Source organism: Penicillium manginii (genome assembly GCF_028828005.1).
Source record: "Penicillium manginii strain IBT 31320 chromosome Unknown utg000002l:1.0-5564898.0:1.0-5567710.0, whole genome shotgun sequence".
Classification (NCBI taxonomy): Eukaryota; Fungi; Ascomycota; class Eurotiomycetes; order Eurotiales; family Aspergillaceae; genus Penicillium; species Penicillium manginii.
In genome coordinates this window covers 1,299,150-1,319,960 of record NW_026643103.1, presented here as the reverse complement: position 1 = coordinate 1,319,960, position 20,811 = coordinate 1,299,150, and the positions used below count along the sequence as shown (strand labels likewise).

At 49.5% G+C, this 20,811-nt stretch overlaps 10 protein-coding genes across 10 annotated transcripts; 6 read left to right on the top strand and 4 right to left on the bottom strand.

The window, feature by feature from the left end:
• Positions 1–296: 296 nt before the first annotated feature.
• On the top strand, positions 297–1,742 carry N7533_001786 (RNA recognition motif domain-containing protein; the record flags this gene model as incomplete). Its single annotated transcript, XM_057098436.1, has 4 exons — positions 297–452; positions 512–640; positions 749–1,095; positions 1,175–1,742. Coding segments are annotated over 4 exons (1,200 nt in total), but the record flags the coding sequence as incomplete, so codon positions are not given.
• A 2,144-nt stretch (positions 1,743–3,886) lies between these two features.
• On the top strand, positions 3,887–6,256 carry N7533_001785 (uncharacterized protein; the record flags this gene model as incomplete). Its single annotated transcript, XM_057098435.1, has 1 exon — positions 3,887–6,256. One exon carries the CDS (start codon positions 3,887–3,889, stop codon positions 6,254–6,256), a length of 2,370 nt encoding a protein of 789 aa, XP_056963571.1.
• Positions 6,257–7,124: 868 nt separating this feature from the next.
• Positions 7,125–8,790, top strand: N7533_001784 (5'-methylthioadenosine/S-adenosylhomocysteine nucleosidase family protein; the record flags this gene model as incomplete). Its single annotated transcript, XM_057098434.1, has 2 exons — positions 7,125–8,066; positions 8,269–8,790. 2 exons carry the CDS (start codon positions 7,125–7,127, stop codon positions 8,788–8,790), a joined length of 1,464 nt encoding a protein of 487 aa, XP_056963570.1.
• A 37-nt stretch (positions 8,791–8,827) lies between these two features.
• Positions 8,828–10,297, top strand: N7533_001783 (uncharacterized protein; the record flags this gene model as incomplete). Its single annotated transcript, XM_057098433.1, has 1 exon — positions 8,828–10,297. One exon carries the CDS (start codon positions 8,828–8,830, stop codon positions 10,295–10,297), a length of 1,470 nt encoding a protein of 489 aa, XP_056963569.1.
• Positions 10,298–10,434: 137 nt separating this feature from the next.
• On the bottom strand, positions 10,435–12,145 carry N7533_001782 (uncharacterized protein; the record flags this gene model as incomplete). The annotated part of the gene is made up of 2 exons (XM_057098432.1): positions 10,435–10,554; positions 10,613–12,145. 2 exons carry the CDS (start codon positions 12,143–12,145, stop codon positions 10,435–10,437), a joined length of 1,653 nt encoding a protein of 550 aa, XP_056963568.1.
• Positions 12,146–12,899: 754 nt separating this feature from the next.
• On the bottom strand, positions 12,900–13,670 carry N7533_001781 (DPY30/SDC1 family protein; the record flags this gene model as incomplete). The annotated part of the gene is made up of 3 exons (XM_057098431.1): positions 12,900–12,981; positions 13,128–13,366; positions 13,656–13,670. 3 exons carry the CDS (start codon positions 13,668–13,670, stop codon positions 12,900–12,902), a joined length of 336 nt encoding a protein of 111 aa, XP_056963567.1.
• A 219-nt stretch (positions 13,671–13,889) lies between these two features.
• On the top strand, positions 13,890–16,407 carry N7533_001780 (fanconi-associated nuclease 1; the record flags this gene model as incomplete). The annotated part of the gene is made up of 3 exons (XM_057098430.1): positions 13,890–14,404; positions 14,453–15,542; positions 15,601–16,407. The coding sequence occupies 3 exons, from the start codon at positions 13,890–13,892 to the stop codon at positions 16,405–16,407; spliced, it is 2,412 nt and encodes an 803-aa protein (XP_056963566.1).
• Positions 16,408–16,722: 315 nt separating this feature from the next.
• On the bottom strand, positions 16,723–17,647 carry N7533_001779 (40S ribosomal uS15 domain-containing protein; the record flags this gene model as incomplete). Its single annotated transcript, XM_057098429.1, has 4 exons — positions 16,723–16,932; positions 17,021–17,067; positions 17,318–17,350; positions 17,446–17,647. 4 exons carry the CDS (start codon positions 17,645–17,647, stop codon positions 16,723–16,725), a joined length of 492 nt encoding a protein of 163 aa, XP_056963565.1.
• A 780-nt stretch (positions 17,648–18,427) lies between these two features.
• Positions 18,428–19,876, bottom strand: N7533_001778 (8-oxoguanine glycosylase OGG1; the record flags this gene model as incomplete). Its single annotated transcript, XM_057098428.1, has 3 exons — positions 18,428–18,858; positions 18,915–19,723; positions 19,785–19,876. 3 exons carry the CDS (start codon positions 19,874–19,876, stop codon positions 18,428–18,430), a joined length of 1,332 nt encoding a protein of 443 aa, XP_056963564.1.
• A 223-nt stretch (positions 19,877–20,099) lies between these two features.
• N7533_001777 (RNA recognition motif domain eukaryote) lies at positions 20,100–20,796 on the top strand (the record flags this gene model as incomplete). The annotated part of the gene is made up of 3 exons (XM_057098427.1): positions 20,100–20,127; positions 20,184–20,209; positions 20,260–20,796. 3 exons carry the CDS (start codon positions 20,100–20,102, stop codon positions 20,794–20,796), a joined length of 591 nt encoding a protein of 196 aa, XP_056963563.1.
• Positions 20,797–20,811: the final 15 nt, after the last annotated feature.

Genomic DNA, 20,811 nt, shown 5'->3' with positions numbered 1-20,811 from the left:
TATGGTTGAGCCTTTTTAGCTTATTATTGTTATCTATTAGCTTCCTTTTTTTTTAATTGCATGGGCAAGGGAACTTTTGAATAAATCGTGTGCTGTTCGTGGTCGCCTTGGCGCCTTGCTTTGTTAAGTCTTACTGCAGGAGTGTATCCCCAGCTGGTTTCTTTGAGAGGAGATGAAAGAAAAAGGGAAAAGTAAAAGTAAAATAGTGGAGAATTTAAGAATGAAAGAACAAAAATAATGATTAAATTAAATTAAATTAAATCATGGGTGAATAAAGTACTCTGTACGTACTGTAGGCTACTCTCGAGTTCGGAGTGATGCAAAGGGTTGTTCCGTTAGCGTGTGATTTCCTTTCTTATCATCGATTTCTCTTCCTTCCTCCTTCCTTCCTCCATCAACCCATCGAGTACCCATCATGGCTGACTTTGAAAACGATAACGGCCGTTACGCCGGTGAGTCCATTCATCGTCCATTCATCCCCTCTCTTGCCTTCTCTGACATTTCTCCCCAGACGAGCCCCGGGATGAGCCGCGCTACCGCAGCGCCTCTCCTCGCGATGAGCCCCGACCCGACCGCGAGCGCGCTCGCTCCCGTAGCCGCTCCCCAGCACGCCCCGACGAGCGTGACCGTGAACGCGAGCGTGAGCGTGACCGGTATGTTGCATCAAGAAATCCTGCTCTCAATTCCAAGAAAAATAAAAAAAAAGACAACTGACAATGTGACCCTCTCCAGCCCCATGCGCCACAAGCCTGCTCACCTCGTCGAGGAGGCCGAGGAGGAGGAGGGTGCCCTGAACTCCGGCTCCAACCTCTTCGTCACTGGTATCCACCCCCGTCTCACCGAGTCCGATATCTCGCGTCTCTTTGAGAAGTACGGTGATGTCGACAACTGCTCCATCATGCTGGACCCTCACACCAAGGAGTCCCGTGGATTCGGTTTCGTCAACATGACCACTGGTGAGCAAGCCGATGCTGCCAAGGAGGGTCTCCAGGGTGAAGTCATTGAAGGTCGCACCTTGAGCATCGAGAAGGCTCGCCGTAGCCGCCCTCGTACTCCTACCCCCGGCAAGTACTTCGGTCCTCCTAAGCGTGGTAAGTTTTCGATTCGATTCGTTATCCCCCCTATCTCTTTCCATCACCACAGCTAGCTGACCTGTTTTCTTTCTCTCTCAGAGGATGGCCGTGGCCCCCCCTCGCCGTGGTGGTGACCGCTACGATGACCGCCGCGCTCCTGGCGGCGGAGGTGGCAACTGGCGCCGCCGTGGTGACGACGACTACTATCGCTATGGCCGTTATGACTCTTACAACGACCGCCGCGACTACGGCCGTGACTACCGTGGCGGAGGCGGTGGTGGTGGTGATTACCGTGGAGGAGGTGGTGGTGGTGGCCGTGACTATGGTGACCGCGATTACCGCCGTGGCTCTCGCGACGACTACGCCTACCGCGGTGGCGGTGGTGGTGGTGGCCCTGACCGCTACGATCGTTACAGCCGTGACGACCGCCGTGGTGGTGATGATCGCCGCGGAGGTGGTGGCAGCGGCGGTGGTGCCCCTGCTGCTGCCGAAGGTGGCGACGCTGGTGGCAGCCGCAGCTACTACGACCGTGACGCCAACCCTCCCGCCTACGACAACGCTCCCCCTCGTGAGCCCCGCGGAAGCGGCGGCGGTGGCAGCGGTGGTGGTGACGCCTATGCTGGCCGTTCCTACGAGGGCCGGGGTGATGAACGCTATGGTAGCAGGTAATGTATTCCCTCTGCACAAAAATGACCAAGGAGGGCTCGTCATCCAATTCCTCCTTGATGGTTGAACGTTTCTTCACTACCCCTTCCTTATCTACCATAAATCTCCTTCCTCTTCCTCCCCCCTTTCCCCCCTATTCTCCTTCTGAAATTGTCTTAATGTGGGAATTTTGAGCGACGGGCCACGGGCGTCGTCGAATCTTTTGTGTTTTTCTCTGCTTTCACGTCTACGTTTCAACAAGAAATATTCGGAGCGTCATCGGTCTTTCCCCCCTATGTGGCTGACTCGGCAACTGACGCCTGGCAACTCGGTAATTTATCGTCGTCATCTTTCGGTTCGCTTGATGATGTGCCTCATCTCTTTTGTTCTGTTCGCGCGACTTCAATTCAACTATCGGGAAACATTCTCTAGCGGCAAAGGGAATAACAATTATCGCTGTAATATCGGTTGTCTCTTGGGTCAGCACTCTCGGTCACAAAAACTGTTCGCCTTATGCACACCATCTCTATCACCATCTCACTTCAGTAACCCGGCTCGTTTCGATGTATTCGACAAACTAAAGTGTCGCCCCCCTTTATCACCCATCACCTATCATCACCTCATTCAGTTTCACCTTTCATCTTGTTCATCACCTCACCTCACCTCACCTGTTCTACCACACAAATCCGCCCTGTCTTCCGCCAAGGCCGTCTCGTCTTCGCGCTTGTAGTATCGCCTCTAAACAAAAACAAACAAAGCCACAAAAAAAGCACAGGTGATTTATATCTTTCTTATGAATCCCTGATTATATCCGGAGCGGAACGGAGCGTTGGAAGCTTGACGGTAAGGCACTCGGTTCCAAGATCAAGGTCTGACACGCGTCTCTCATTGTGCATGTTCTCGTGAATCTTTACCCCTTTTGCGTTTGGTTTTGCTTTTGTTCTGGATACAGTCGTTTCCGGCGCGGATCACTGTGCTGGGATTGGATTCTGCTTACCCTACTAGGAACGCGAGTTTCGATCAAGAGGTTTGAAGATTATTTTCATTCCTTGTTTTGCATTTCTTTTAGTCGACAATTTGATATAGAGATTAAATAGCTTATAACGTATGTTTGTGATTGTGATTGTCATGTGTTGTGTAGATGGTAGAGCTGATATCTTCTTTAACGGCCGTAGGAATGCAATTTGGATGGGAGGAAAGCCTCGACTGGTATCCCATACTAAGCTGTCTTTTGAGTTTGATCTGATCTGATCTGTACGTTTCTCGGGGATGTGGGTGTGAAATTCAAGTTGGTATTATATCTGCCATTCTCGCCAGACTTGAATTGCTAAGCTCGAGGCTTTAGTTGAAAGACTTCAAACGCCATTGGGGCTTTTATGAAGTTCGCATGATCCAAGTCAACTTGAACCCTTGAGGATTGATTCATTTCTTGAATAGTGTCTATCAAAGGTGTTGTGGCGGAAGAAGAGCGCTCAGGAGGTTGCTTTTAGTACTACTAGTAGCCCAAGGATAGAATTTGAAGTTGAGGGAATTCAACACATATCATGATAATAAAGATTAGCCAAGGATGGTCCAAGGTAATGGAATACTTGGAATGGCATGGTAAGAAACGAGACGTTGACAACGTGGGATGCCGCCTGATGGCAGACGGAAATTCGAGAACCTGACTGATCGAGTCCCCATTTCAGCCTCCCTCCAGGGCTACTGGTTAATTCTGCTACTGCGTGGCCACAACTCTGGCACCAATAGTACGAGATCCCTCATGCAGTCTGACATCTTCCTATCCAATGACTGGCTAAAAAGCCTCGGTTGCTGATGGGGGCGGGCGCTTAGAGAATGCCCCTCTTCAGTCGTAATTACTCCTCATCACCCTCCTCCGATCCTGATGGAAGACTGACTCGGACTCGGAGTCCTCAACTTTCGAGTTCGAAGAACTAAGCCAAAACCATGGCGAGCATGGCGTCCACATCATCTTCGTTTGAGCATTCAAATTCGGGATTCCAGATGGGTGTGAACACCGGCTCGGTCACTTATCACGTCCACATGCCCGCTGAGGGAAAAAAAGAGATGAACACTAGGAGTTGTAAGGTGATAGAAAGCCCTACCTGATCGGACTTACTAATTCTTTCCAAGGTGATCAATCTCAAGCCCACTACATCATCCCAGCCATGGCAAATCGTCACTTTACTGGCCGTGAATCCACACTGAATGAGCTCAAACAGAAGCTGTTTATCCAAGCGAGCACTGAAAAACTAGCCCTATTCGGACTAGGGGGCATTGGGAAAACCCAAGTTGCTCTTCAACTTGCATACTGGGTGAAAGCAAATGTCCCAGACTGCTCAATTTTCTGGGCTCCTGCCTTGAGTCTCGAAACCTTCGAGCAGGCATGTTGGCAAATCGCCAAAGAGTTCCAAATTCCTCGGAAGCCAGATGAAAGTGCGATGGAATTGATACGCCGGCACTTAAGCTCTGACAAAGCGGGAAAGTGGCTTTTCATAGTCGATAATGCAGACGACATAGACTTGCTTTTCGATGAGCTTCATCAGTATTTCCCGACTGGTGGCCAGAATGGTGTAACTTTGCTCACAACCCGTTCTCGAGAAGTAGCGGAGTTATTCGCAGAAACGGACACTGTTCAGCTCAAAGAGATGACGGCCGAGGAAGGGATTGAGTTCCTTGCCAAGATCATTGGGAAAGATTCTCTATGTAGCCGAGAATCTGCTACGCAACTACTAGAGGAGCTTAAATTGCTCCCTCTAGCTATTGTACAGGCAGCTTGCTATATTCGTCGGAATAACGGAACAACCATACGATACCTTGAGCTCATGCACAAGACCCAAAAAGACCGGATGCGTCTAGCGAGTAGGGATTTTCGCGATATTACTCGCTACCGAGAGACACGAAATGCAGTGACTGCCACATGGCTTATCTCATTTGATCAGATCAAAAGCTCTGATCCTCCCGCCGCGGGTTTATTGGAATTTATGTCTTACCTTGAGCCAAAGGCAATCCCACGATCACTTCTCCCTACACTCGATTCGGAAGAAGAGATGGATTTTGCAATTGGTACACTGTGTGGCTATGGGTTCCTGACCAGGAGAGATAATTCGGATCAGGATATATTTGACATCCACAGCCTCGTACAACTGTCAACACGAGTGTGGATAGCAGAGGCACGGAAGACACAAGAGATTATCACCACTGTGACGCAACATATGGATAAGTGCTTTCCGTCCGATGAATACACAAATCGTGCAACATGGAGAATTTACTTACCACACGCCCTTGGAATTTTGTCGAGAGAGGAAAATAAAGATTTAAGTGAGAGGTATAGCTTACATTCCAAGGTTGGAGAATGTATTCTAGCAGATGGTCGAGTAAAAGAAGCTGTCGCTGCTTTCAAAGAGGTATGCGTATGGAAGGAAGCCAGCTATGATGAAGAACATCCCTCTCGACTGATGTCCGAATACATTCTCGCAAGTGCATATCGATCCAACGGACAGAATAAGAAATCTATAGAGCTGCTTGAGCATGTGGTTGCAGTTGAAAGGATACTTGATAAAGAAGATCCTAGTCGACTAGCATCTCAGCATGAACTGGCAAGGGCATATCAATCAAATGGGCAGACTAAACAGGCCGTGGAGCTAATTAAGCATGTGGTTACAATCTTTGAGAGAACGCTTGATGAAGGACATCCTGATCTACTAAGGTCTCAACATACACTCGCAGTGGCATATCGATTCAATGGACAGATCAAGCAGGCCGTGGAGATACTTGAGCATGTGGTCGCAGTACGCGAGAGAACACTTGACGAAGAACATCCTGATCGACTAGTGTCTCAGTATGAGCTCGCAGTGGCATATAGATTCAATGGGCAGATCAAGCAGGCCGTGGAGATACTTGAGCATGTGGTCGCAGTACGCGAGAGAACACTTGACGAAGAACATCCTGATCGACTAGCGTCTCAGTTTGAGCTCGCAGTGGCATATAGATTCAATGGGCAGATCAAGCAGGCTGTGGAGATATCTGAGCATGTGCTTGCAGTAAGCGAGAGAACACTTGACGAAGAACATCCTAGTCGACTAGCGTCTCAGCATGAGCTCGCAGTGGCATATCAATTTAATGGACAGATCAAGCAGGCCGTGGAGCTACTTGAGCATGTGGTTACAATACGCGAGAGAACACTTGACGAAGAACATCCTGATCGACTAGCGTCTCAGTATGAGCTCGCAGGGGCATATAGATTCAATGGGCAGATCAAGAAGGCTGTGGAGATATCTGAGCATGTGCTTGCAGTAAGCGAGAGAACACTTGACGAAGAACATCCTAATCGACTAGCGTCTCAGTTTGAGCTTGCAATGTCATATCAATCTAACGGACAGACCAAGCAGGCCGTGGAGCTACTTGAGCTTGTGGTCGCAGTTGAAGAGATAACGCTTGATGAAGAGCATCCTAAGCGAATATTGGCTCAGAAGGCACTGAAAGACGCGAAGAAGCGGTTGATTGATGTCGAGAACACGGAGAACAGGTTATCTTGATCTGCCTCTGACATTAGGATTGAGCCGAGCCGCTATTATAACGAAATGTTACCTGTACATAATCTCCTTCGACATAACTCTTTTTTACTGTAATGATTATTTGTCTCATGGTGGCACCCAGGGGGAAAACAAGAAGACAGTGAAAAACGAAGCGGTTCGCGAGTCTGAAACGAACATTATTACGGTTTCCCACAATACCAGATGTAGGATACAGAGACAAGGGTAGGAATGGGGCTAACTAATCACGACCTTCCTGGTATTGGTGCTCGAGAAATAAGAGTAGATTTAAAAGCCCAAGGCGATTTTGTAAGCTACTGTATGCTGCGCATCCGTGTCAAAAATTGCTTAAATGCAGCGAGAGTGCCGAAGTTAACCGTTTTTAAATTAACCACTTTCACAACTCGGATGGTGCAAAAAGGAGCACAAGAGCCGCATAACATAGACATTGTCTGATGACCGAGACGAGGGTGACAAGCATGTTTCTTCTTGGCCGCGAGGGACTGCGTTGAAATCATTGGCCGAGACCCGCTTCACAGACACTACTCCGCAGATACCCCGTTTTCATGCAGGAAGAGGCCAGTTCACAGGATATGTTCTGTCTAAAATGGCACTGAGCGCGTATCCTCGTGGCTAGGCCATGGTTAGCCGAGCCATGGCCTCAGCTGAGGCTTACCTACATGATAACCCCGCGCCCACGCAGGGTGAGGCTATCCATAACCTCGCTTGTCCTACGTGAAAAGTGAAAATCGAAAATCGAGGGACAAACTTCAAGGCCACACGGCTAATCTTTAAAGACTTGCTAGCGAACTGTATCCTCAGGTCTCGACTGTCATTTTGGGATGATCGGTCTTATTGGCCATTGCTCACCATGAACGAGCTCAACCCAAACATTTACACGGTCGCGTGGATAGCGCCTCTCGAGATCGAAGCACAGGCTGCTCTACACATGCTGGACCATGAACATAGCGGCCGATTCGGCTTGGGCAAGGGTAACGACTATATCTTCCGCGCCGGTGATCTTGGCGGACATAACACCATCATCGCTACTCTACCGGCGGGCCAGGAATATGGTACCGGATCTGCAGCTGCACTGGCCAGCCAAGTGAAGATGTTCTTCCCAAATCTCTGGTTCGGACTATTGGTTGGCGTTGCTGCTGGTCTTCCAAGCCTTTCACGACACCCGCTGCGTGATATCCGACTTGGCGACGTTCTTGTGGGACTTCCGGAGGGAAGCAGTGCCGGGCTTATTGCCTACGACTTGGGCAAAGATTTAGGAGCTGGTGGTTTTCAACTGCTGCGTGACGGACACGTGCTGGCGAGTACTGAGACCGTTGTCCGATCCGCGATCCAGAATATCAAGTTAATGGCGCCGCGGGATGTCGACACATTTCAACCATATTATGAAGGAATTCGGCGCAAGAAGCATTCGACTGGGGATTTCAATGATCCTGGTCAGGATCAGGACCGCCTTTACCGAACGGATCATAAAGGAGTGCGCCGTATCGTGAAACGACGACGGCGTCCTGATTCGGCACGAACCCGGGTGTGGTATGGACCGATTGGATCCGGTGAGAAGCTTATGAAAAATGCTCAGAAGAGAGATGAATTGAGAGACAAATACGGTATCATTGGGCTGGAAATGGAAGCCGCGGGGACAATGAATCGTATACCTGTTGGTGTGATTCGAGGGGTTTGTGACTACGGGGATGAACACAAGAATAAAAGGTGGCAATCGTATGCAGCGGCGATGGCTGCTGCGTACGCTAAAGCTGTTTTATATGAGATAAAGACCCAGAGCCTCGGCCCCGGGGTATGTGAAGTACGGTTAGTACACAATGAATTTTTTTTAAGTCCTCGATATCCTTCAATCCATGTTGACTGATTCAAATAAATTTCTAGAAACCGATGATCAAGGAATTCAGTCAAGGCTACCCGTTCGCACGAACTTTCTTGGAAGAGAGGAAGAATTGTCTCAGATGAATCAATGTTTTGGCTCATACGTGCGCAGAAAGTCTTTGGTACTCTGGGGTCTCAGCGGGTCTGGGAAAACGCAGCTCGCCATTCACTATGTTACTACGAACAAACAGTCATACCAGTCTGTGTTGTGGATTGATGGGTCGTCGTACGCTTTGGTTCATCAATCTTTCGAGAATCTTTCGCATCATATTTCAGGTTACCACCGAGGGAGACCAGCTACTGAGCAAGTCATCGAGTGGTTGGAGAGAGGAACGAACCGTTCCTGGATGATGATTTTTGACAACGTCCCCGGAGCTTACGATGTCGATGATCCCGAGAACTTTGATATCCGGAAATACCTACCTGCGTGCGATCATGGTCACATTTTGCTGATAACAACAGCATCGGATCTACACCTGCGCTTAGCCCTCCCCGGGACCCATCTGGAAGGCGTAGATGACACCACGGGCTCGTCTATCCTTCTCAGATGTGCGGGTGTTCAAGCGCCAGAAGATTCTGGGAAAGCGACAGCGCGGTCGATTTCTCGCAAGCTAGGGGGGTCTACCACTTGCCCTTGAACAAGCTGGGACTTTGTTGTCCTACGGCATCATCCGCATGAATGACTTCAACAAGGAGTTTCAACAGCGCTTTTCTAATAGGACGCTCAAAACTCCTATGAAGAAGTACGTAGGGTCCTACGAGAAGGGGCGTACTCTGTGGACCGTTTTTGAAATGTCATATGATGGTCTCATGCAGAGAAATCCTGACGCGGTAAAGCTTCTTCACCTTGCGATATTTCTCAGTCCGGGGTCCATTCCTTCTGTTTTTGGAAACAGGCACGATCTATCGCGGCTATCTTCTGACTACGATTTTGAGCTGCCAGTCTGTGGATTAGGTCTAGCTGAGACGCAGTCGTTTGGACTTCTCTGCTGGTTGAATGAATTACGCCGAGATGTCGAAAAATTCGGAGCGGCGGTGAATGAGCTCGAATCATCTGGATTTGTCAAGCTTTGTCGCAATCTAAGCGATACTTCTATCGAAAGTCTCGCGGTGCACGCCTTGATTCGAGCTTTTGTTTGTTCAAAGGCACCAGAGGAAGGAATTCACGATGGCTTAATGACGGCCTTTCTGCTTGGTGGGAAAATACTTCCTTATGGAACGAAGAGTTTCGAGTTGACAAGGCTATGGAAGCATACTGGTGAACTCAATCGACTCCTTGTGGCGCTTTTATCATCAGTCCCCACATTGCTTTTTCATGACCCAAGTGGTAGATACTTTGCGTTGGCTGGAGACGTGGCGCCTGTATATGCTTACACTTGCCGTTTTCTCGGTGATTTGGATCGATCCAGCCGTTTTTGGGATATTGCAATCAAGTACAGACTCATCACTGAGCCGAATTGGCCGGATACCGAGTTACACATGAATGAAATCTTTGAAGCGGCAAACATTGATGTGAAAGTCGGAGAGTTTAAGAAAGGGATAGAGCGATATGAGTTGTTTCTTGCTCATTGCGATCATATCTTTCCTGGAAATAACAAAAATAACGACAGGGCCGTCCAAGCCGCCGCCGCACTTCGTGAGGCTAGAGAGATTTCTCGAAAGCATGAAGAAGATTTTGACCGAGCCGTCGTGGCACAGAGAGTCCCGAAGCGAGCACCCATAAATCTGACACCAGGCGAGGCAACATCGTCTTTTCACAAAGCCACAAAAGGTGGAGATTTGTGGGGAGGAAGAGCTTCTTCTCTGGACCTTCAGGATCATACCAAACGCAGTGGTTTTCTCCGAATACCTCCCAGTACAAGAGATCGTATATTTCAGCAACTGCCAGAGAGGGAAGTACCAGGACCGTCAGAAGATAAGGCAGAATATGAGGATCTGTTGTCACCGTATGCTGGGGTTCTGTTTTCACTGTATGATTTGAAAAGAGTGTCCGAAGAGATGGAAAAAGAGCCCGAAGAGATAAACGACGACTTAAGATGGCGGAGAGAGACTACAAGGAAAATGGGCAATACTTGGAAGCGTTTGATGAAGCGGTCGACGAGGCCGTCAAAGAAAGGGAAGGATAGAATGATGAATGAAGAATGATCAAAATGCCTCTCGGGATGGTGGTCATGGTGCGAGTACTGATAATTCTTGAGTTCCAAAGTTTCTGGCGCGAACTGGCTGAATGGGACGATGGAATAACACGGTGGTTGTCAATAACTTCAACATCAATCATTCTCCTAGTTTTCTTCCGCATGAACCGTTTCCACAATAAGGTCACGACCATGCTCATCTTTCCCAAGCTCATGTGTTTCAAAATACCTCAAATCATTGCTAAGAAGATGCTCATCCGGTCCCCACTGACAGTCAAGCTTGCGAATCGTTTCAAACGAAAGCCACACATACCTCTCCACATACCCCCCCGAACGCATTCTTGTATCTATGAAAGCCCGGAATAAATGGAACATCCATCACATCGGCACGAAGACGTGGATAAATTCCGAGCCCAGTTGGTTCCATATCGATAGCGAAATCTGGATCATCAAACTCGCGTCTCGACGAATATTTGTAAGGGTCAACACCTAACTCTGCCGAACGCTTTTGCAAGTCCTCCAGGTAGAAAGTATTACCGACTTGCTTTGCAGCCTCCATGAGACCCGCAGTAGGTGTGATACTGGCACTGAGTCGTTGGTATAGATTCTGGTAGTCACAATAGATAGATGTGATTGCAATCTGCTCATACATGGATGGACATCGGTCGGCCAGAGTGGATAATGCAGATACCTCTGGCTTAAGAGGGTACCAAATCAGCCAAGGGAGATGTGGGTTATCATCAGTGAAGGTCCCAATATCGTTGATCATGACCCGACGGGCGTTGATAGCGATTTGGATATCAGACTTATCATAAACCCGGCCAAGATTTGTATTCGTGTCTAGCTTCTGCTGCCACCATCGTGCAAACATGGTATTGTGATAGATCCCACGGATAATGCAAAGGTGCTCGATATCGTGCATGGTGCTCTGAACACGAGGATCTGGTCCGAGACGAACATATCGGTCGACATTTCCCTCGTAGGCGGCCATTTGTCGTAGGAGGTCCTTCTTCAATGTTGGTATATCGAGTGGTAGGGGTTCCCAGAGTAGTGTGGCTTCTTCTGGGGTGAGATAATCATAGCGATACCGGTCTGGTTTGCTACGCTCAAGACCTAGACCTTGGTCCTCTTCAATATCAATGTCGATTTTGTTAGGCCAAGATTCGTCGTCATTTTCAAGCGTGATTCGCCACTCCAATTTCCACCGTACATGTGTATCTCCTTTTAAAAAAGCAGGTACTTGTGGCTTGTCGATATCATCATGAACAAATCTCTCGAAATCATCCATCACAGCATATTTTAACGGCGAAGACATGATCAATTGATAAATTTTGTTTCCACCTTCAGTATTCACGTCTCCCTCCCGGGCCTCCTCAGCAATAGAGATATCAGGAAGCAGATCTAATTCACGGTAAAGATCAATATATCCCGCTGCAGCACATGCCCGTCCAACCTGGTAACGCATAGATGGGTAGCGATGTGCGAGCTGGCGATACGTGTCTTCTCCTGCTATATCTGGATGCCAGATACAATAAGGCCGGGCGTTATATTCAAGTCCATCCAGTCCATCGGGAACAATATTGCTCATAATTAGTCGTGCATTGCGTGCACGAACGAGCTCAGGGTAGCGGGCTGGATTGGAGGTGCAGAGAGCAATTATGTCTGGATTCATTGCAAAATCGTGAGAGCAGCGTAGTCCTCGAACTACCGCACATCGTGCTGTAGTAGAAGAAAGATCGTCAGGGATTTTTTTCCCGTTTAGGGCGGCGATGCATTGATCATAATCGTATAGACAACGCTCGTTGGTTGCCTCCGAGCTTGAGGTTTCAGACTCTTCTTCACTGTCGATATGGGACATTAGGTTGGAAGAGACCAGCAGAACATCTTCGACTGGTGCAGGTTGGATCGGGATCGGGGGAAGAGAGCAGTTCTTTATAATTAATGGTATAGAAGGTGAGCTGCAAAGTATGCCCCAGATGATATTCCCTGCAAGATGATACTGTCGCGTTGAGCAACTTCTCTGGTCAGTGTGCTTGGCGTTGGGGGCCGCGCCTCAGAAGGTGCCCAGGCGGACCTACTAGAACTGTAGGCATGCCAGAGTAATAATCTGCCCACCTGCACAGGTGGGGCAATAGTAGGTGACGATTTAGGCTGATCATTCGGCGTCTCAAATTGCTGCTGGTATTGTCAAACTATTAGGCATTCGCATAACCCATCCATGGATTGAACTACACCTGCAGGTCACTATTGAGCCTCAATACGTATTAGTAACTATAAACAGGCACTTCATGGTCCTGCATAAGTAATATAAATTCCTCAGTATAGTGAATGTTAAGAAGATGAGTTCTAGAGATAAAAAGCTCTGAAATCTATCCCTTCCATCCCGTTCTCTCCTTTGTTTGCAACAGCTCTTAGCGAAGCTCGTAACTGACTGCGAGAGATCACAGTCGTGCATGATGATCGCTGCATTGTCTTCCCATCCACAACCTCTAAAAACATCCCCGCACATAATGATATAAAGAACCGAAACGCCAAAATGAAAAAAAGAAGAGAGCAATTGGCCCTGCTAGACCACTCCCCGCATGATAACGCAGCCGCAATTATTCCGCCTCCTAGTCCTTCCTCGCATCGCCCTCCAACTCACCACTCTTTTGAATTAAAAATTCCCCGAGGACTCGCAGCGGATCCGATGGTCTATAATGGGAACAGAGCGTCAGCCATATGCATTCCGTTTGCGCATTGGTTTCCTCGTCTCCCTTCCCCGAAATAGAGTATGGGCATGGCAGTGGAACTGCTCTGGCGCAACGCAACGCAAAACAACGCAACACAACGCAACTCACTGTTCTCGCGCAACGGTCTTCATTCCTTCGAGTAGATGCGGCACGATTTTTTCATTTAGGTAGACGCGGGCGGGCGCGCCGCCTGGTCGCACCTGTGTTGCGGAGGCACCGGAGAGGTCTGCGGGTGTATTGGAGCCAGTGACGTCCATTTTGGTGAATTGTTCTGGAGCTGCCGTTGTAGTGATACTGGGTACTGGTGTTCGAGCTGGAGAGTCCGTTGACAGTGCAAGGTTATGTTGCTGTGCGCGCGGTAGAATGTGTAATTAGAAAGTGTTGCGGGCTTCTTTTTCTTTCTCTCTCTGGCTCTCGGGGTTCTGGCGCGAGGTATTGGTGGTAGGGAGGTTCTTGAGAAACAGGGATTCAAAGCGACGATCTGAGAGCTGTGGGTTTTCTGGGGAGCTCGACTGGGGTGGGTGAAGTGCAAGCAAGGTGATCGGAGAGCGGAGAGCTGTGGAGCTGTCGTGCCGGGGCTGGTTCCGCGGAAGTGGGAGGAGTAGAAGGAGGAAAGTAGAAAGTATCGTCGCTTACCGAATTGTCGGCCATGGTTGCGGTAGGTGACTATAAGGCTCGATGAAAGAGAAAAGGAAAGAATCACAGTCAGAGTCAGAGTCAAAGTACTAGTATTGTTCTGCTGTTTCCTCAATTGACGATCGCTTTTTGCCTAAATGGCACGATCAGGTGACTTCGTGTTTCTCTCGGCGCGTCTTTTGGCGGAACGAACGAACTCCATCTACCTAAAGGTACTCATGGATCGGGGCCAGAATGTCGCTGCTGCACTTTTGGGAGACACAGCGTTCCGTGAAACGAAGAAAGACTTCTGGAGAGGCTTCTGACACCACACCCACTCCGAAATCGGAGGAGACGCCTGGCGAAGACAGTGCCAGTGCCAGTGATAGACGGCCAGCGAGCCCGAGTCCCTCAACAGGTGCTGCGGACAGTACGCTCATAACGGGGAATGATGAACACGAACACGAACACCAAATTAAGAGCAGCCAGACAGAGTTGGAGACCTCTCTTCCTGCAATCGAGACTGATGAACATGCCATTCGAGAATACGAGGCATCTCAATCCCAGACTGAGCAAGGCGACGAGACAGAACCTGGGCTACATGTGAGATTGCGAGATGGTGTATGGCAGAAGGGGAAAAGTTCCATCTACGTAGATGCGTTCAATCTAGCACTGGAAACTGTGCTAGAGGAGGAATCGCACCTCTTCGATTCTGCTGAACTGTGCATATTTAACGAGTGGAGGGGACTAGCCTACGAATCTCAATACTTGTATGATCTCTCCAACTCTTTCCTATCTCATCTATTAACGTTGGTTAGATATGTGAGGCTGTTTCTTCGCAAGACCTCTGCATGGCATCGTATCAATCGCCTGGGCTATTATTCCGATATATCGGATCTATCCTCCGTAGCCGCGGATTTACAATTAGACCGCAGCTTACCGAAACTCGAGAACGAGGATGAGGACGTGGACGAGGACGAGAAAGAAACATCACCAAACCTGAAGCCATCGTTCAGATTCGCAGATGGCACGAACGAGATCACAACATTAGAAGAAGCATCTTCATTACTCCTCCTAGACGAACTAAAAGGATTTGCCAAAGAAGCCAAAGCCCAAGGCAAAAACAAGAAAGAACTCATATCCGCCCTACGCGAAAGCAGTCAATCCCAATCCGGCCTCGGGTTCAAGCATAAAAGCCATCCTACCAACCAATCCACAACAAACCGAGATAGTCACTTCCTCCAAAAGATTCTCGATTACACTGGCGACTGCATCCGCCTCACCGCGAAACCACGCGCCCTCTTCGAACGAGTCCACCTAGTCTTCTACCGATCAACAGAATGGACCGAGAAATCCCTGACAACAATAATCCTCGCGAAAATCTCCCGCCGCAATTTCCCCAACTACATCGTCTGTCGCTCGAACTCGATCTTCCCGTCCCGAAAAGCGTTGTTGGAATTCGAGTCCGCGCTCCGCACGCAGTTCGACATTGACAATATCCTCGAATTCAACGGTCCGCCTACAACGCAGTCCTTGCAGAGTATCATCGACTTGGCCGTGGGCATCCACCCGCGCTGGACAGCGCTTGTCAGTGAAGAACAGGTCAAAGAAAATAGTATCTACGAAAGTGGCGAGGGCGCTTATCTACGCCGTTTCTCGCCGGCTTGGGTGTATACGCGGATCATCCATAAAAGTCTGCACCCGCTTGGTCGATTCAAGGAGCATAAGCGTGAGCACGAGGTTATTTGCGAACTACTCGCGCAGAGATTATTCCACGCCAGTCGGCGCGGCGCTTGGTATCAGCGGAAAGCGCTGTTGGAAGAACACTACATGTGGGCACTCACGCCCAGCGAAGAGCGGAATGAGAGAGAAACAGCGCAAGTTCTGGAAACGGGTTGCGCTGAGGACGTGTGAGGAGGGTATTGAGGACCCGCTTTGCCATTTGATATATCATTATGATTTGCAGAAGCGGATTACGAAGCTGGAGAAGGCTTTGAAATTTGTTAAGAGGGAGCAGCATGATTTTGGGCATGTTATGCTTTCTAAACCTGCGGAGCGGACTATTGAGGGGATTCGGATTGATCGCGATGATGATCCGATTGCGACTGCTACTGCTGCTGCTGCTTCTAAACGGGGTAAGCCTACGGTCTGGATCGATGAACGCGAGGGAGGCGAGTGTCGGGTTGAAAGCATGTGTCTGAGCTGGTATCGGGATAATGGTTGGAAGGGATATCACTCTGAAGGAGGTATTGTGCGGACATTATTCGCCTACCTCTTCTACGATATATTATTCACCTATGTGCCCAATGTGTTTCAGACGCCCTTTCAGACTTGTCCGCTAGATCTGCATACGGATGTGTTCTATCCATCCCGTGCGTCGGAGATAAACCACAGACTTGTCGAGATCACGAACGGTGACGCGGAGCGAATTGTGCGAGAAGTCCATGATCGTGAATCTGCGGCGCAGCCTTGCGCTATTGGTCTTGATTGGTCCTTTGAATTGGATGATTTGGTGGAGATCGCGCAGAGTTTCCGCGGTGAGGCCCTTGCGACTATTTGCAAGGTTATGGCGCAGGAGTATCAGCAGCGTGGCGGTGGTATTCCGGATCTCTTCTTGTGGAATTATGAGAGCCGGACTGTTATGTTTTCTGAAGTCAAGTCTGAGAATGATCGGTTGAGTGATACTCAGCGATTGTGGATTCATATTCTGCTTGGGGCTGGCGTTCAGGTTGAGTTGTGCAATGCTGTTGCAAGGGAGGTGAGGACGGGATGAGGGTGATGACGGTCCTAGTATATAATTGTAGATCTATATACGTGACGATCTAAATGATGCCAACGACTGAATATACCTGCAAATAGCTCAAGTTGCACTTACTACTAGTGGGCACGAGACTCTGAATCAACGGCCTGGAAATACGAAATCTACACTTCATGTACTTGCTTCTACGGACTGGAAAAATTGCTCAAGTGAATCCATGTGATCACACTCGGGAGGTATCACTCGTAAAATAGTTCTTTTAATGGGCGTATCTAACACACATGAAAGATAAATCCGAACACATGCTCGAAAATGCCTTCCATGCCCCTACTATCTCCAATGACCACAGACAACACTCCTTACGCTTATGCGACAAGGGTGGAGGCAGTGGCGGACTCGTAGCGCCAGGTGGGGGGGCAGGACACCGACGGTCTTGTAGTAGCGGGACAGACGGTGGATGCGGGACTCGATCAGAATGAGGCGGAACTTGGAGTCAGTGTCCTTGCGGTTGCGCTCGAGGTGCTTGCGGACAGCGACGGCCTAGAAAGGAGAATGAGGTTAGTAAGATTCAACTATTGAGGAGTGGGAGGGGATGCTTCCTCTACGGAGGAAGCGTTTGGTACGGTACCTTCTTGATCAGGAAGTAAAGGTCCTCGGGAAGCTCGGGGGCGAGGCCTGTTATTCCAAAATCTCTCTGTCAGTCTAATTCTTGACCAAGCAGAGGCTTAGCTGCTGGTGCATTTCTGCTACCAGAGTGTGGGTATATATCGGGAGGGTTGAAAAAGTAAATGCGCTGGGAATCTCGCTCAAGTGCCGAAAGAAAAGTTTTTCGGTTTCTTTGGACGCGATTGATTTTCCCATTGCAGTTGCTTTTCTTCCTCATCCGATTGATGCGATGGGGGGGGAGTGGCGAGGTGAGTCGTACCGCTGGACTTCAGAATACGGAGGATCTTGTTACCTGTTCGCAGAAGAAAAGTTAGAAAATCTCGACCCTCCATACGGTCTCATTAAAATTTCAAAGAGACCAGTCGCATAACGCAAAGGATTCCATACCGGTCACGATCTTGACCTGGGCAACACCGTGGGAGTCACGGAGGACGACACCGATTTGGGAAGGAGTGGCACCCTTCTTGGCCAGCTTGCAGATGTGGTCGACAACCTGGTCGGGGGTGGTCTTGAGCCACGCAGGAGGGGCGCGAGAGTAGGGGAGAGTGGAGGAGGCAATGCCCTTGCCCTTGGAGTGAAGACGACCCATTTTGGCTGATTTTGTCGAAGTTGTCGAGTGGATGAGGAGATTCACGGGCGGAGTTGGCGATGGCGATGGACTTGAGATGTTCCAACTCTGTGTGGGTCACGTGTGCTGATCACGTGGTGAAATGGGCCTTCGCTTAACGCAAGCTTTTTTTTTCTGCTGGACAACTCCGCTTTTGCGGCCGACTTCCAAGCTGTTTTTTTTTCTCTCTATTTAATCCCCGTCTTAGCCCTGTGTCTATGTCGACCACGCTCAATCTGTGCCAGGTTGCTCTGAAATTGATGTTTTTCAGACGATCGCGAGGCTTATGATTGAGTTGTCTCTGCAAGCTCAGCTTTCCTGTCGTCATTCATTCAGCAATATCTCTCATTGATTCTTACTAACAGGTCAGTATCATCACTTCTTTTCTTTCTCAGCCTTGCTACCCTCCCCTTTCATGATGAAAACTTCTTTTTTTACTATTTCTGGTACCTCTTGATTTAGAAGCGTATCTTCGGATGCGTCTTCGATGATCTAAACGGACTTCTGATTACCTCTCAACTGCCTCAATCTTGACTCTCAAGCATTTGATAGAAGCCGTCTTACTGACTGCTATCTATAGGCTTCACTATATCTACAAATGACTATCCACCTCAATATATTCAATTCTTTACAATTCTTATTCTCTACCGTATCGTTTTTCGTTGTAGTATATACATCCCAAGTTGCTGTCCTAGTATACAAGGTGTCTATAGGGGCCACAGCTTTCATGTAACGATGCCATGACCATTGTAGGCGATGTCTTCACCGACGTAGTCTTTTTGATATCCGCCTGGTCTCGGTCGATTGAGCGGCTTGGACGATGGGGTCTGCCGGCGCTTTCCTCTTCTTACCCTTAGGCGCCTTTTCGACATGCTTCTTCTCTTCCAGCTCTTCGATCTTGACGCCATTCGCTTCTTCATACTTTGGCGCCGTCAGTGCAACAGCCGTCGTAACTTCGGTCTTGATCTTCACGTCGGCGCCTTCATCTTTCACTTTAACCTCCACCTTCTTAGTCGTCGCAAGTCGATCGGCAAAGGAGCGCAAGTCCGCAGTGAAAAGAACGCTATGCGCCCATCCAGCCTCTTGACCCCAAAGCTTGCGGAAATGATTGGCCACTGCATCGTATGTCACCTTATTCAAGGTCTTCTGCGAGCTTTTCCCGAAACGATAATCTCGTTGCGCGATTTGCCAAACTGTTAATTGTCAGAGCCTGCGATTTGAGGTCGGGGAGTATGGGCTTATTACTAACCATGTGTGTCCACGGGCACAGATTCACCCCAGCCTAGACCCATCAGACATGCACAGTCGGATACCTTGGGCCCGACACCTTGTAGTTCTAGTAGTTTCTCATGCGCCTCCCGATATCCATCCCGTCCTTCGGGTTTCATCTCATCCCCGGCCTTTGCCTCTATACCGAAGGCTGGAGACTCGGGGTTACAGAGGCTGTTCAGCCACCCCTTCTCTCGTTCCTGTGAGACCATGACCGCTGTTTTGTAGATGTACTTTGCACGGTAGCCAAACCCCAGAGCTCGAAGATTGCTTTCGACGTCCTTGCCAGCCAACGCCTCGGGCGCAGGGAAATCATGATAGGGCCGGTCACCTATTTTTGCGACGAAAGGACCATAGTGTATACACAGTTTTTCCACCATTTGCGAGATGCGCGAAATGTTGTTGTTGCTGCTGCATATAAATGATACAAGTGCTTCCCATGGATCTTGACGTAAGATGCGCACGCCGGAGAATGCAGCTGCCTTCTTTTTGAAGTTGGGATCATTCGCGGACCATTGGGTATAAAGCTCACTCAGGTTGGAAGAGAGGTTTAGGTAGTGCTTGATGATTGAAAGGAGTTGGTCATCTTGGGCAATTCCGGAGTGCGATTTGCTATCGCTATTCTCTGTGTCGGATGGCGCTCGAGAAGGGAGGACGGAGTTAGGAGGAGTTGGTAGGGAATCGGATGGACAGGTTCTGTAGTATAGATAGCTCGAATCTTGCTTGAGAGAGAAGAGGCGACCGTAGAGTACACAGCGCCATTCCTCAGTCTCGGGGATCTTCTGCCATCTGCAGGATGAGGTTAGCTTGTTGCACAGCGCTGTGAGGCGGTACCAAGATATGCGCAAACCTGAACGATTGCCCGCAGCGGAGAGTTGTATTGATGCACAACTCGCTCAGGCTCATTGGTAGCTTGTACCATTCTGAAAAAACACCTGCCATGACCAACAAATTCCAATTACACGGTTTCAATGAATGTATACAATGATACAATTATGTTGCAGCACCTGAGCAGGAGGCAAGAAGCAGTCTCCGATAACGATAAGAGCCCGGCAGAATTACCTTACTCCTTGGCAACTGAGGCGGTCAGCAACCCCAAGCTTGCTAAAACTGCATCTCCCTTTCAGTAAAGCCAGGAGAGCTTCGTCATCACCCAAAGCACATCATGAACGGCGACACTTACTCTTCCAGAGGTGAGTAACTTTCAATCGCTGTTTGAAGAATCGTCTAACTTTCCCCCTTTCTACAGATTCTGGGCGCCCGCGCGATTATTACGTACGTATCAGCTTTTACGCATCTTTATGGCTGCGACTAACTTAATTCAGCGCGACGAGCGACGTGATAGAGACAGAGGTGACCGGGGAGATCGTTCCGAGCGACCAGAGAGAGGAGAGCGCCGGCGCTCGCGCTCGCCTCATCACGGCTCCCGAGGTGGCTCGCGCCGCGAACACGAAGCCAACTCCTACTCCTCCAGCCGCGACTACCGTGCCCGTGAGCGCGAAGACCGTTACTCCGGCAGACGCGAAGAGCGTGATTGGGATCGAGGCGACCGCGGTGACCGAGCTGAGCGTGGTGGTGGTGCCGGTGGCGGCGGTGGTGATCGCAGACGACGTGACTTCGATGACAGACCCCGACGAGACTTGTTTGAGGACCGGCCCCGACGTGGTGGCGGCGATAGAGACCGTGGTGGCCGTGACCGCGGTGATCGCGGCGATCGCGGCGCTGACAGAAGAGAGCAACCGAAGCGAAGCCCTTCACCTCCGCGGAAGAAGGAGCCCACTCCAGATCTGACCGATGTCCCTTCCATCCTGGATCGCAAGCGTCGCCTTACTCAATGGGATATCAAGCCCCCCCGGCTATGAAAATGTCACCGCCGA